Raw genomic sequence first — 13,891 nt, 5'->3', positions numbered from 1 at the left:
GCTGTTTCAATAAGAACAAACTGAGTAAGCTTACGTTTTGCCCGTGGGCTGTCATGGTGTTCATTCCCATAATGCCGTGCTGCATGGTTGCCTGTACTTGGATCATGGCCCCTTGTGCTGAAGTTGGAGTCATGTTGTTAGACATATCATGGAGGACCAGACCTGAGGGAATCGATGGGAGACGTTAAGCATTAGGAGATTTCTCAGGAAGCTGAAATTGGAACGAGTGAAACAACAAGAACAGGCCACGAAACATTCGCTTCCATTAGCCCTGAATCTTGGCCAGTTTGAAAACTTTACTGAACATTCTTCTCCTGACCTTTGGTTGGCTTCTGGCACTTTCAACCCAAATCCCTCCTGTTTTGCACCTTGAATGACTGGTAGGAAGCCTACTGCCAATTCTGTGTAATGGTCTCCAGTATCTCACTATGCAATGGGTAACTTTGACAAAAAGGTGATTCCCACTGGCTTAATTTCCCTCTGCTTCCCACTTGGCTTTTGGACAGTGGTTTTTCCAAAACAACCCACCCAATAGGAACCATACGGCATTGGAATCATATCACAGAGTTTGTGTAGACCATGGAGAGGAAAGGGAGAGGGAGCACACTGGTACAAGTGGAATTGATGGCAGGAAGAGTTTGTGAACTTTGTATCACCTCAATGAAGGTAACGGATTGAACAATGTCAGCAATGGGACAAATCCTCCTACTCTTAGCTGTATCGATGAGGAGACATGCCCAGCTTTTGGCTCGTTCCTTCAGCAGACACGTGACACAAATCCAACGCTACTCCCTTACCCCCTCCAAGAGGCCAGAAGGTGGCAACGGCTCAAGAGACGCCTGGAAACATTCAGTGGTCACTCCAGAGGCCCAAGGAAAAGCTTACGGAGCAGTGGGAAAGAGGAGAGGGATTATAGATTCAGTGGAGATGGAGTGACTGACTGGAAATCTGTCAACATGTTGAAAAACTGAAGACACTTGCTGATATTCAAGTTGTTGGAGGGAATTGCACAGCCTCCCTCTACCCAATCCACCCGAACCCAGCCACAGGATAGCAATAGAGAGAGGGCACGCGAACCCATTTCCTCCACTTTTAGCAAAACTTGGGATTCTCAAGCCAATTGCTTATGGGGAAATTCCAGATAACATCCATAGAATTGTTGCAGTGTAGAGGGAGGCTCATTGGGTCTGATCTGACTCTCCGAAAGACCATCTTAACCAGGCCCACGCCCCGCCCTATCCCCATAACCCAGTGCATTTACCATGGCCAATCCACCTAACCTACATATCTTCACAGTAACTTCATTGCAGTGTGAATGTAAGCCTAAATAAATAAACTTTAAAAACTTTCAAACATCTTTGGAGTGTGGGAGGAAACCTGGAGGAAACTTGGAGGAAGATTAATGATACTTTCCCCTCTCTAATTATATTAAGGCTATAGTGAAAGCATTGGAATCCATCCCCACCACAAACAAACATTTTTGTTACGTATCAAAATGTCTACCGACTGAAACCCTCATTCACACCTCTGTAACCTCTGGACTTGTTCTAATGCTCTCCTGGCTTGTCTCCCTCATTCTGCCCTCCAGGTACCTGAGGTCATCCAGAACGCTGCTGCCTGTCTTTAACTCATGGCAAGTCCCATTTCACCATCACCTCTGCTTTGTTGATTTAAAATTTCTCATCCGTGTTGTCAAATCTCTCTATGGCCTTGCCCCTCTCTATCCCTGTAATCTCCTCCAACCCTCCAAGATCTCTGCACTCTTTTAAATGACGTGTGCATTCCCAATTAGAGTCACTCCACCGTTGGTGGCCGAGCCTTCAGTTGTCTGGGCCCCAAGCTCTGGAATTCACTCCGTCCACCTCTCTCCCTCGCTTTCCTCCTTTAAGACACCCCTTCACACATCTCTTTGACCAAGCTCTTGGTCACCTGATAATACCTGCTCGGGTGTCATATTTTGGTTCTATACTGTGAACACCTTGGCATGTTTCATTATATAATAGGCGCTATACAAATGCATGTTGCCAGTGAGGCTGCTGCTTGGATGTTACCTGTCTGTGTTGTCAGCGTTGGATTCTGGGCACTCAGGTTAAAGTCCATCCGACCTGTCGCCATCTGTTGTAACCGGGGCACATCGACAGATGTCAGCCAAGACAAGGACTGCAGGTCACTTGGGAGGTCATCCTCGCTCAGCTGGGAAGGGTCGGGGGTCAAAAGGCTTGGTCTGGAAGCAGAGAGATATGATGTTTAGTAAGGAGACAAGCTGCTGTGTGCCAATGTGTTGCATCAAACCCAACAAAGGCTGTTTATTCTGCCGGTGCTCCCGTGGGACTATCAATTATCACTTCACATCGAAACAGTCCGATATGTTAAAACACAGGTCGCTCATCCTTAGAGACTGGTCTACTGCCAAATGGTTTAATATAACCCACAGTTTGGAGAAGGCCTTCCTCCCTTTTCATCGGCTGGCTCCCACTCCACTATTAGTGGCTGCTGTGTGGAACAGTAAGAAGTCTCACAACACCAGGTTTATTTGGTATCACGAGCTTTTGGAGTGCTGCTCCTTCATCAGGTGAGTTCATCATGGCTCTAAGGAACACTGCGCAACTCCCTCGGACTTGTCACTTCCCTCATTACTTTTGAAAAACCCTTTGGAAGACCTCCCCCCTCTTTAATGGTGCCTTCGGACCCCACCCAAGCACATTTACCATCCCTCTTCTGACCTCTGCACCGTCGTGCTCCGAGGCTGGTCCCTCGCACATGGAGCACCACACAAAAAAAAAGTCACTCGCGGCGATACGTGGGATACTACGGCAGCACATGGATTACGGTTAAGTTTGGTGATGCCACACGGGCAGCAGCAGAACACCGGGCGATGACCCCCCATCCCCCTCCCACAGCCCGCCTGGCAAATTGCCCATCCAGGAAGCGTGACAGCCATGAGACACCAAGTGGACGCCGCGAGTTTCCCAAGGATAAGAGTGAAAATAACTCCAGAAGGCATCACCTGGTGATACTTCTGTTCGGGTTTTACCGCTAAGAGATACAGAGTTGCCAGAGGGTAGCATGCCCTCAAAATTGGAGATGGTGCAGGTGGGTCACTGCCCACCGATCCCCAAGCTTATAGATTTCCTTGGGGAGAGGAAGCATCCTTTCAGGATGTATCACAGCTTGGTATGGCTCCTGCTCTGACCAAGACCGCAAGAAACTACAAAGGGTTGTGATGTAGCCCAATCCATCAAGCAAACCAACCTCCCATCCATTGACTCTGTCTACACTTCCTGCTGCCTTGGCAAAGCAGCCAGCATAATTAAGGACCCCATGCACACCGGACATACTTTCTTCCGCCTTCTTCCATCGGGAAAAAGATACAAAAATCTGAGGACACGTATCAACCAACTCAAGAACAGCTTCTTCCCTGCTGCCATCAGACTTTTGAATGGACCTACCTCCTTTCAAGCTGATCTTTCTCTACACCCTAGCTATGACTATAACATTATATTCTGCACCCTCTCCTTTCCTTCTCCCCGATGTACTCTCTGGACGGTATACTTTGTCTGAATAGCATCTAAGAAACAATACTTTTCACTGTGTCCTAATACATGTGACAAGAATAAATCAAATCAAAGAAGATGAAGAGTGGGAAGAACAGCCTGACATTGATATCAAGTGAAGTAAAAGGTGCATTTTGATTCTCTTGGCTGTTGATTTTTGCTGTTTTATGTCCAAATGATATCAAACTTCACCGCGTATCTTTTTTTTTGTGGCCCCTTAACATGCTCCCTGCCCCAAATTAAAAATCTTCATTTACCTACACCACAATTTTGGATCAATTTCTCGAAAGCTGAAGTAATAATTACTTCTCACCCTAATTTGTGCATTCACCAGTTTTACCTGGATGGTGTTGGCGGGGGGGGGGGGGGATTACCGAAACAACATTCCCATTCTCCATGGGGGAACGTCACCGGTGCTGCCCGTTCTGTTCCCCCAACAGAGCACCTGAAATTCGACCGTGAGCCCAAAATCGCAACCACAATCCCACCCAGTCCCTTTTCCCATGACCCCATGCATTTACCCTAGCTAGTCCCCCTGACACTAAGGGGCAATTTAGCACTGCCAATCCACCTAATCCTCACATCTTTGGACTGTGGGAGGAAACCGGAGGACCCGGGAGAAACCCACGCAGACATGGGGAGAACGTGCAAACTCCACACGCAGTGACCCAAGCCGGGAATCGAGCCTGGGTCCCTGGTGCTGTGAGGCAGCAGTGCTAACTATTGTGCCCCGTTAACACAACTGCACACGTTCTTTAATGTAAATCACTCCTCGTCTTCTCGCGAGAGACTCAGGAGAAAGAGCCTGCTACATTCTAATGCTGCTTTGCTTTCCGTGGCTGTTCTTTGGCACACAGGAGCCCTAATCTTTACTAAGCTGCCCGGTTTGTAATAGCTCCACCATTGGCAGCCATGCCTTCGGCTGCTAAGCCCCAAAGCTGTGGAATTTCCTCCCTTAACCTCTCCATCTCTCTCTCTCTCTCCCCTCCTTGAGACATTCCTCAAGAGCCTACATTTCCAGCTGAGCTTTCAGTCACTTGTCCTGATCCATCTCCTCAAGTGACCCAAATATCAAAATAATCACACCAGTAGTAAAGGTGCTATATAAAAGCAAGTTGTTGTTGCTTACTGGGACCACCATCATAGTAATACCTGGTGTAGTCAGTGTGGAACATCCCCCCCCCATCCCACCAGTGCATACAAATGGCATCACAAGCATTTCAAGAGTATATTTCAAAATGGGTGGCACAGTGATTAGCACTGTTGCCTCACAGCTCCAGGGACCCGGGTTCGATTCCCGGCTTGGGTCACTGTCTGCTTGGGTTTCCTCCGGGTGCTCTGGTTTCCTCCCACAGTCCAAAAGGTGTGCGGGTTAGGTGGATTGGCCATGCTAAATTATTGCCTCTTAGCGTCCCCAGATGTAGTCTCACAACACCAGGTTAAAGTCCAACAGGTTTAGTTGGTAGCACGAGCTTTCGGAGCGCTGCTCCTTCATCAGGTGAGTCCTGATGAAGGAGCTGCGCTCCGAAAACTCGTGTTACCAGCTAAACCGGTTGGATTTTAACCTGCTGTTGTGAGACTACTTACTGTGCTTACCCCAGTCCAACGGCGGCAACTCCACATCACGTTCCCAGATGTGTAGGGGGATTAGTGGGGTTAACATGTGGGGTTACAGAGATGGAATTGGGGAGGTGGTGGGCCTGGATAAGATGCTTTGTCAAGAGTCGGTGCAGACTCGAAGGGCCGAATGGCCTCCTTCTGCACTGTAGGATTCAGTGATCCTGTAATTATGACTTCACCACTAGAAATATCAGAAACAAAAGTTTCCTGTGCTTCATCCTGACTGTCGCTGCTCTGCAGACTGAGAAAGTCCCCACATAATGGGTTCTGCAGCCTGACATGACAACCGGGGAGGTGGTGAGGGGGCGCCTCAGACTCTTTATTAAAGCTGGGGAGGGAGAGGGGAGTGGACGAGTGACCAGTGCAGGAGAGAGGGAGTGGGGGGGGGGGGGGGGAGGGGGGAGGAGGCGGGGGAGGTGCAGGGGGGAGAATGAACGTGAAGAGCATAAACTGCCTCTTTAAAAGTCCAGAAGAAGAAAAAAAAAGAAGCAGTTTGAATATTCAAAAGAAAGCCAATTACAGCCACCCGCTGATTAATAATGCACCTACTACTTAAAAGAACAATAAAATTAGGGTTGCCATGGTGACAGAAATCAGGCAGTTAGTTTTAAGCCATGCAGTGCAAAAGGAAGTCGAGAGGGCGGGTGGCAGGGGTGGGGGGGGGGGGGGGGGGGGGGAGATACGGTGGATGGAAAGCCGTCAGATGACCATTATTCAGCGTTGTGGTTGGTTAAAATCATAAGAAAACAAGAGAGAGAGAATGAGAAATGATTTGCGAGCCAGGCGGGTCTGTGCCGTGGCTAACAGTTGGCTCTTGTATGGCAGGCTGATGGCCCTATTGTCCCCTGAGACGGCTGCTTCATCAGAGAGGCACGTGGGCCTATTGTGTCCTTCACTATCCCCTTAATTGTGTTTTTTAAACTTTACATTAATCTGAAGGTTGCAGGGGGGGTGGTGGGGGGGAGGGGGGTGGTGGGGGAATGACAGCCGGCACTTAACAGACACAGAATGCCATCTGCCATCTCAGGCCCTGCCAATCCGCCCGTACAATTCAACTCATATCCACCCACCCACACAGCCTACTCTCCACCACCACCCCCCCCCTCCCCTCCCGATCCCCCAACCCTACCACACACTCTCCCCTCTCCCCTCCCCGTCCATCTCAGCACCCCACACCACCAACCGAAATGTTAGGCTGTGTGGGCGGTGAGGTCAGAGCTGACCGCACACACCTCCCGCTGTAAATAAACCCCCCCCCGCACCCCACGCGCGCATCCAGGAACAAGCATCTCTCCCACACTGCATGGCTCACTCACAATTCCAAACCCTTAACCTTCCCGACAAGTTGCTGATGATTTAACCAAAAGAGAAAACGCTGGAAAATCTCAGCAGGTCTGGCAGCATCTGTAAGGAGAGAAAAGAGCCGACGTTTCGAGTCCAGATGACCCTTTGTCAAAGCTATTTAAGTGTGGGGAGGATCAATTCAACAACAAGATCAGTCTGCACCCTGTCACGCCACATAACCTAGAATCATACAGTGCAGAAGGGGGCCATTCGGCCCATCGAGTCTGCACTGACCACAATCCCACCCAGGCCCTACCCCCATAATCCCATGCATTTACCCGAGCTAATCCCCCTGACACTCAGGATCAATTTAGCACGGCCAATCCACCTAACCCGCACGTCTTTGGAATGTGGGAGAAAACCGGAGCACCCGGAGGAAACCCACGCAGACACGGGGAGTACGTGCAAACTCCACGCAGACAGTGACCCAAGCTGAGAATCGAACCCGGATCCCTGGCGCTGTGAGGCAGTAGTGCTAACCCACTGTGCCGCCCCTCTTTAAAGAGACGCCAGTCAAAAAAAACCTTGCATTGTTCCAAGGTATAACTGCCCCCAGTTACTCCGTCACGTGACTGTTCCATTTATGTTATCAATAGTGAATAAAAAGTTATTTTTTCCCTTCATAATCGTCTTCAGTACTTGACATCAATAGTTCTTCTGAATTTGCCAATCACATGGTGATCGAAACCCTCTGCTCTGTAACAGGACAAGGCTGTGTAAATCTGTAACCTAAAGCCTCAAGCGAACCAGGAGTTACTGAGTCTGACAGTTATAAGGCAGCCGAATTAACCGTTACAGGATTGAGAAGGCAGGATTGTGTGGACAGACGCCCACTTGGCAGCGTCCCAGCAGGAGGCCACAAAACAAGTAAATGAGTCAGAGAACCAATGAATTGTGCCACTAGTATTGGAACAATGGTCTGATCTCCTCCTTCCAACCACCTCATGCCTCGCCCTCACTTCCTCCTAACATTTCACCAAGTTACTGATAATGATCGCAGTGCTACCGAGAAGAGATTAGATGTTTAGGGAACATCACGGGGATGGGTCATCCTGGGCTAGTCACAGGACAGGACACTGTACTGGTATTGTTGCTGGACTAGTCAACCAGAAACCGGGTAATGCTCTGGGGACCCAAGTTTGAATCCCATGAAACCATTGTCAATCGTCATAGAAACCCATCTACTTCACTATTGCCCTTTAGGGAGGGAAATCTGCCATCCTTGCCTGGTCTGGCCTACATGTGACTCCAGACCCACAGCGGTGTGGTTTACTCTTAACTGCCCCTCTGAAATGGATCAAGTAACTCAGTTTGAGGGCAAAAAAGATGGAGTCTGGACATGAATCAAAGATTAAAATGCTGTTCTGGCAGTTACAGGTCCCTTAAGCTGGGTCTGAATGACCTCAGTAACACTTGAATATATAGGAAAGCTTATTTCTTAGTGCCACAAGTCGGCTTACATTAACACTGCGATGAAGTTACTGTGAAAATCCCTTAGTCGCCACACTCCAGTGCTTGTTTGGGTACTCTGAGGGAGAATTTAGCATGGCCAATGCACCTAATCAGCACATCTTTCGGATTGCGAGAGGAAACCGGAGAACCCGGAGGGAATCCTAGACACAGGGAGAACATGAAGACTTTGGACAGACAGTGACCCAACGCCGGAATTGAACCCGGGTCCCTGGCGCTGTGAGGCAGCAGTGCTCACCACCGTGCCGCCCTGGGTGTGCTGCTGAAATTCCAATTTTAACTCTCGTAACTGCAGTCTATTCCTCTGATTTTCTAATGTTGATTCCTTAGTGTTATCAAAGCATTTTTACTCAGATTGTGAAAACATGTGCAAATCATAGAGGACAAAGCCATTACATTGTAAACATGTTGAGAAGTATCTATGTTTGAGATTTCTGACTGCATTCTGCAGATGGGATTTAGTCTTTCAGCTAAATACAAATAACATTTCTCACTTCTTCATTAATGTCATCACAGTCATTGCTCCTTGAAAATGTTCTTCACTTATTCCTCCTCCTTAACTTCTTCCTCTTCCCACCCTCACTGTATCAACATTCAGACTCATCACCATAGAATCCCTTCAGTACAGAAAAAGGCCATTTGGCCCATCGAGTCTGCACTGACTCTCTGAAAGAGCATCTTAGAAAGGCCCACATCCCCACCCTGTCCCTGTATTCCCACACATTTACTGTGACTAATTCCCCCTAACCTACACATCTTTGGACACAAAGGGGCGATTTAGCATGGCCAATCCACCTAACCTGCACATCTTTGGAGCGTGGGAGGAAATCGGAGCACCCGGAAGAAACCCACGCAGACACGGGAGAGAATGTGCAAACTCCGCACAGACAGTGACCCAAAGCCAGAATTGAACGTGGGTCCCTGGCGCTGTGAGGCAGCTGTGCTAATCACTGTGCCACCATCTCCAAATGACTCCTTCTTTACCAAGAGCTCAAAACTGTGAAATAATTTTCCTTTATCAAACCTCCCTCTCTCATAAAGATCACAGGGATTTTTAAATACAAATTTAGTGTCACCACTTCCAAGTGAATGTGACCTTCTCTCCTACTTCTCAACGGTGGTGAGATCCTCCAATTAGGAGTGTTGTGTCCGAATAAAATCAATAGGGATTACAGCAGGATGTGAAGTGGGAGAAGAAAGCAAAAACCCTTTCAGGAAAATCACTCCAGTTGTTGAAGTGTCAAGTAGCATCTACCAACTCTTGCCCATTTGGCAGGAATCCCATGTGAGAAGTCTCCTACCTAATCTTCAATGAGTTATGGGTTGCCCATGAGTTCTGTTCCTGGCGAGGATGCAAGAGCCCCATTATCAAGATGGGGCAATGACAGCATTCAGAGTTATGAAAGTTCCTGTTAAAATAACGAAGCATATCGTTTATTAGACAGCATTTGGTATGGATGTGCTTTTGGTCATGGGTGCTGGGTCATCCTTGTTTTTAAAGCTAGTTCCTGTTCAAAAAGAGAATGATGAACAGAAATATGGATAGAAGAAAAATACCTTAAAGACAGCTGGCCAATCCATGCACCATGTGACAAATATATTTCAGCCACATCTATATCTTTAGTACCACAGATATGAGGTTAGTGATTTCAAAGCTCACCGCAACATGCCCAATGTTGACAACTTTGGCCACGTGCCACACAAGCTTAGTACCAGTCTCGCATCTGAAATGTTAGCTCATTTTATGGTGACTGTGGATTATTATTGACAGATTGGAAGGGACAAGGTAGGAGCCAGAAAGGTCACTGTAAGCCAGTGGGCCAGCTGTGGCTGAAAAACACTAACAGAAACATTTGCTCTCATCAAGAAAGTTCCAGTGGAAATCAGTGAGTCGTAGAGCTGTACAACGCAGAACAGGCCCTTTGGCCCATCGAATCTGCACTGACAATAACTACCACTAAAGTCACACTAATCCCATTTTCCAGCACTTGTCCCAAGTGCTCATCCAAATACTTTTTAAAGGTTGTGAGGTTTCCGGCCTCCACCACCTTCCCAGGCAGCGCATTCCAGATTCTCTCCACCCTCTGAGTGAATTTTTTTTCTCAAATCCCCTCTGAATCTCCTGCCCCTTACCAAATCACTAGTGGAAAAAAAATAGATTGGTTCCTGGGATAAACATGTAGCAATGGGGGAATCACCTACAATTTCTGTTCACTAATGTCCTTTAGGGAAGGAAATCTGCTACCCTTACCTGGTCTGGCCTACATGTGACTCCAGGCCCACAGAATGTGGTTGGCTCTCAACTGCCCTCGGGCAACTGGGGATGGGCAATAAATGCTGGCCAGCCAGCGGCGTTATGATAAGGACAGTGAACGTCTTCCAGTATCTGTCAAACTCTCTATTGTGTTAATAAGCTGGGACTTGATACTCTGCCTAAGGTAGTGTGTTCCAAAAGCATTAACATGATTCCAGAGTGCAATAGCGGGGTTGGAGAGGGCAACGAGGGAGCAATGAGTCTGAGTGTAATCCCCAGGTACCCATAACGGTCTTGTGAGAGCCTTGAAGACCAAAGGCTAAACAACCCTCAAATATCCAAGTCTTAGTCTGTCTAGGAATCAAATGCATCTGCTTTTACTTCATGGGTGGCATGGTGGCACAGTGATTAGCACTGCTGCCTCACAATGCCAGGGGTCCTGGGTTCGATTCCTGGCTTAGGTCACTGTCTGTATGGAGTTTGCACATTCTCCCCGTGTCTGTGTGGGTTTCCTCCAGGTGCTCCAGTTTCCTCCCAGTCCGAAAGACGTGCTGGTTAGGTGCATTGACCATGCTAAATTCTCCCTCAGTGTACCCGAACAGGCGCCAGAGTGTGGTGACTAGGGGATTTTCACAGTAACTTCATTGCAAGCCTACTTGTGACTAATAAATAAACTTTTGAAAAGGAAGCTTCCCCATCACAATTCCTTTTATCATTCCAATTATCACCACCCCCTACCTCCTCTCCTGAAGGTGCTGGTGCACACTGAGCCTCAGAGATAATGAAGTACTTTTGCAGTCTAGTCACTGTTGTAATATAGGAAACGTGGCAGCCAATTTGTGCACAGCAAGATCCCACAAACAAAACTGTGATGATAATCAGATCATCTGTTTTGATGATGTCGATTGGGGGATAAACTCCCTTGTTCTTCTTCAAAACGGGATCTTTTATGACCACTTGAGAGAGCAGGTGGGGTCTTAGTTTAACATCTCATCTGAAAGATGGAACCTTTGACAGTGCAGCACGCCCTCAGTACTGCGCTGTCAGCTTTGAATTGAATGCTTAAATCCTGGAATGGGAATCGAACCCACAATCTTCTGACTCGGAGATGAGAGTGCTATTCACTGAACCATAGCAGTAGCAAAGTGTTACAGTGGAATGTGGGGACCAAGTGTGAGACCATTCATTCATATATCCAGAGTTTCGTGCCTAATCTGATTAAGTAAGCAGCAATAAAAAATACACCATCTTCTCAAAGGCAATAAGGGTTGGTCAACCAGCGATGCCCAGATCCCGTGAATAAATAAAAATGTTCTGTCACTGGTGCACCTCATTGAAATGAAATCTCTTTTGGGGACTGAATGTCTTTTGAAACTTGCAGCTTTGTGAAATACTGAAAACGACACACAAAGAAAACGCACTTTCACTAACAGTCAATAAACTGCCAGTGGATTTACAGCATGCAGACAACCTCTCAGCGACACCCATTGACAACTCAAAAGGAAGTGAGGCTGGATAGCGTAGTGACTGTCCCTTCACCCATGGAGCTGGCTCTGAATCCAGCCCCAATGCCACTATCCTCGTGCGGGAAGTTTCAATGCTGATTGATGGGAGGTGTGGTGGGTGGTAGTTCAGGCCTATGATCCAACACTATATTTATAGCCTCATTAAGGTCACCAGTATGGCTGGCATGGGAGATGAACGATTTCACATTTGGGTTTAGTTGAAGGTATATTGGTCATGAAAAGAAGTAGGAGTTTTAGATGCAAATACCTTGGCGCTGTGGTTAGCACTGCTGCCTCACAGCGCCAGGGGACCCGGGTTCAATTCCCAGCTTGGGTCACTGTCTGTGCAGAGTTTACGCGTTCTCCCTGTGTCTATGTGGCTTTCCTCCAGGTGCTCCAGTTTCCTCCCACAGTCCAAAGATGTGCAATTTAGGTGCACTGGTCATGCTAAATTGCTCCTTAGTGTACCCGAACAGGCGCCGGAGTGTGGCGATGGGGGGATTTTCACAGTAACTTCACTGCAGTGTTAATGTAAGCTTACTTGTGACTAATAAATAAACTTTAAACTCGCAGTGAGATCCTTCACTTTTCTGCATTCAAAAACTACATGGTGAAAAATTATCCTGGAATACACAGAAAAAAGCAGGTGACAAGACCAGAGCAGGCGATAGTTTGAAGCATTTTAGTGGCGGGAAACAGAACGCAATGGTAATGGATGTTTTTCAGGCTGGAGAAAGGTTTGTAATAAAGTTCTCCAGGGGTTCTGATTTATATTAGTGACCTAGACCTTAGTGTTCAGGGCACAATTTCGAAAACTTGTTGCGGGGTGAGGTAGTGGAAGCAGATACGACAGTGACTTTTAAGGGGCATCTGGAAAAGGACATGAATAAGATGGAAATAGAGGGATATGGTCCCCTGAAGGGTACGGGGTTTTAGTTCAGTCAGGCAGCATGGTCAGTGCAGGCTTGGAGGGCCGAAGGGCCTGTTCCTGTGCTGTAATTTTCTTTGATCTTTGATCATGCCTAACTTGGAAGCCTGTGAGCTGTGAGGAGGATAGTGTAGAACTTTGAACGGACACAGACAGGTTAGTGGAATTTGCAGACATGTGGCAGATAAAATTCATTGTGAAGAAGCGTGAAATGATTCATTTTGTTAGCACTGCTGCCTCACAGCGTCAGGTATCCGGGTTCGGTTCCTGGCTTGGGTCACTGTCTGTGGGGAGTTGGAACATTTACCCCGTGTCTGCGTGGATTTTCTCCGGTTTCCTCCCACAGTCCAAAGATGTGCAGGTTAGATGAATTTGCCACGGTAAATGTGTGGGATTATGGGGATAAGGCAGGGGAGAGGGCCTGGGTAAAACACTCTGCCAGAGAGTTGGTGTGCAGACTTAATGGGCCGAATGGCCTCTTCTGCACTGTAGGGATTCTATGATTCTATGAACTTTGTTAGGAAGAACATGGGGAGACAATATAAAATACAGGGTATGATTCTAAAAGGGATGCAGGAGCCAGGGAGTCTGGGGGTATATATGCAGGACAGATTGAGAGAGCAGTTCATAGAACATACAATCACCTAGGCTTTATTAGGCATTCAAGAGCAAGGAAGATATGTTGAATGTGGATAGGTCACTAGTTGGACCTCAGCTGGAGCACTGTGTCCAGTTCTGGGTGTTGCACTTTATGAAGGATAGAAATCATAGAATCCCTACAGTACAGAAAGAGGCCATTTAGCCCATCGAGTCTGCACCGACCACAATCCCACCCAGGCCCTACCCCCTTATCCCTACATATTTACCCGCTAATCCCTCTAACCTATGCATCTCAGGACACTAAGGGCAATTTTTAGCATGGCCAATCAACCTAACCTGCACATCTTTGGATGTGAAGACATTGGAGACAGTACAGAAAAGATTCCCGAGAATGGTTTGAGCCATGAGGATCCCAACAGGATTGAGGAATTTCGATGATGACGATAGATCAGCGAATTTGGGACTGTTTCCCTCAGAGAAGAGAAAGCCGAGAGGAGATATGACAGAATTATTCAAAATCATGAGAGATCTGGAGAGAGTAGACGGGGAGAAACTCTTCCCACTCATGATCAAGAACGAGAGGGCCCAGATTTCAAGTAATTGGCAAAGGAAACAA

At 47.5% G+C, this 13,891-nt stretch overlaps 1 protein-coding gene across 1 annotated transcript in view; it reads right to left on the bottom strand.

Moving 5' to 3' along the window:
- foxn4 (forkhead box N4) overlaps nucleotides 1–13,891 on the bottom strand; it is a 112,338-nt gene that overhangs the window by 12,538 nt on the left and 85,909 nt on the right. Inside the window, exons 5-6 of the mRNA XM_078226109.1 lie at nucleotides 2,052–2,224; nucleotides 35–162 (exon numbers count right to left, since the gene is read on the bottom strand). Coding sequence (XP_078082235.1) covers nucleotides 35–162; nucleotides 2,052–2,224 — 301 coding nt within the window. The remainder of the gene's footprint in view (nucleotides 1–34; nucleotides 163–2,051; nucleotides 2,225–13,891) is intronic.

The sequence above is a fragment of the Mustelus asterias genome, chromosome 13 (assembly GCF_964213995.1).
Source record: "Mustelus asterias chromosome 13, sMusAst1.hap1.1, whole genome shotgun sequence".
Lineage (NCBI taxonomy): Eukaryota > Metazoa > Chordata > Chondrichthyes > Carcharhiniformes > Triakidae > Mustelus > Mustelus asterias.
The sequence above is the reverse complement of the archived record's forward strand: the minus strand, read 5'-3'. Positions and strand labels throughout refer to the sequence as shown.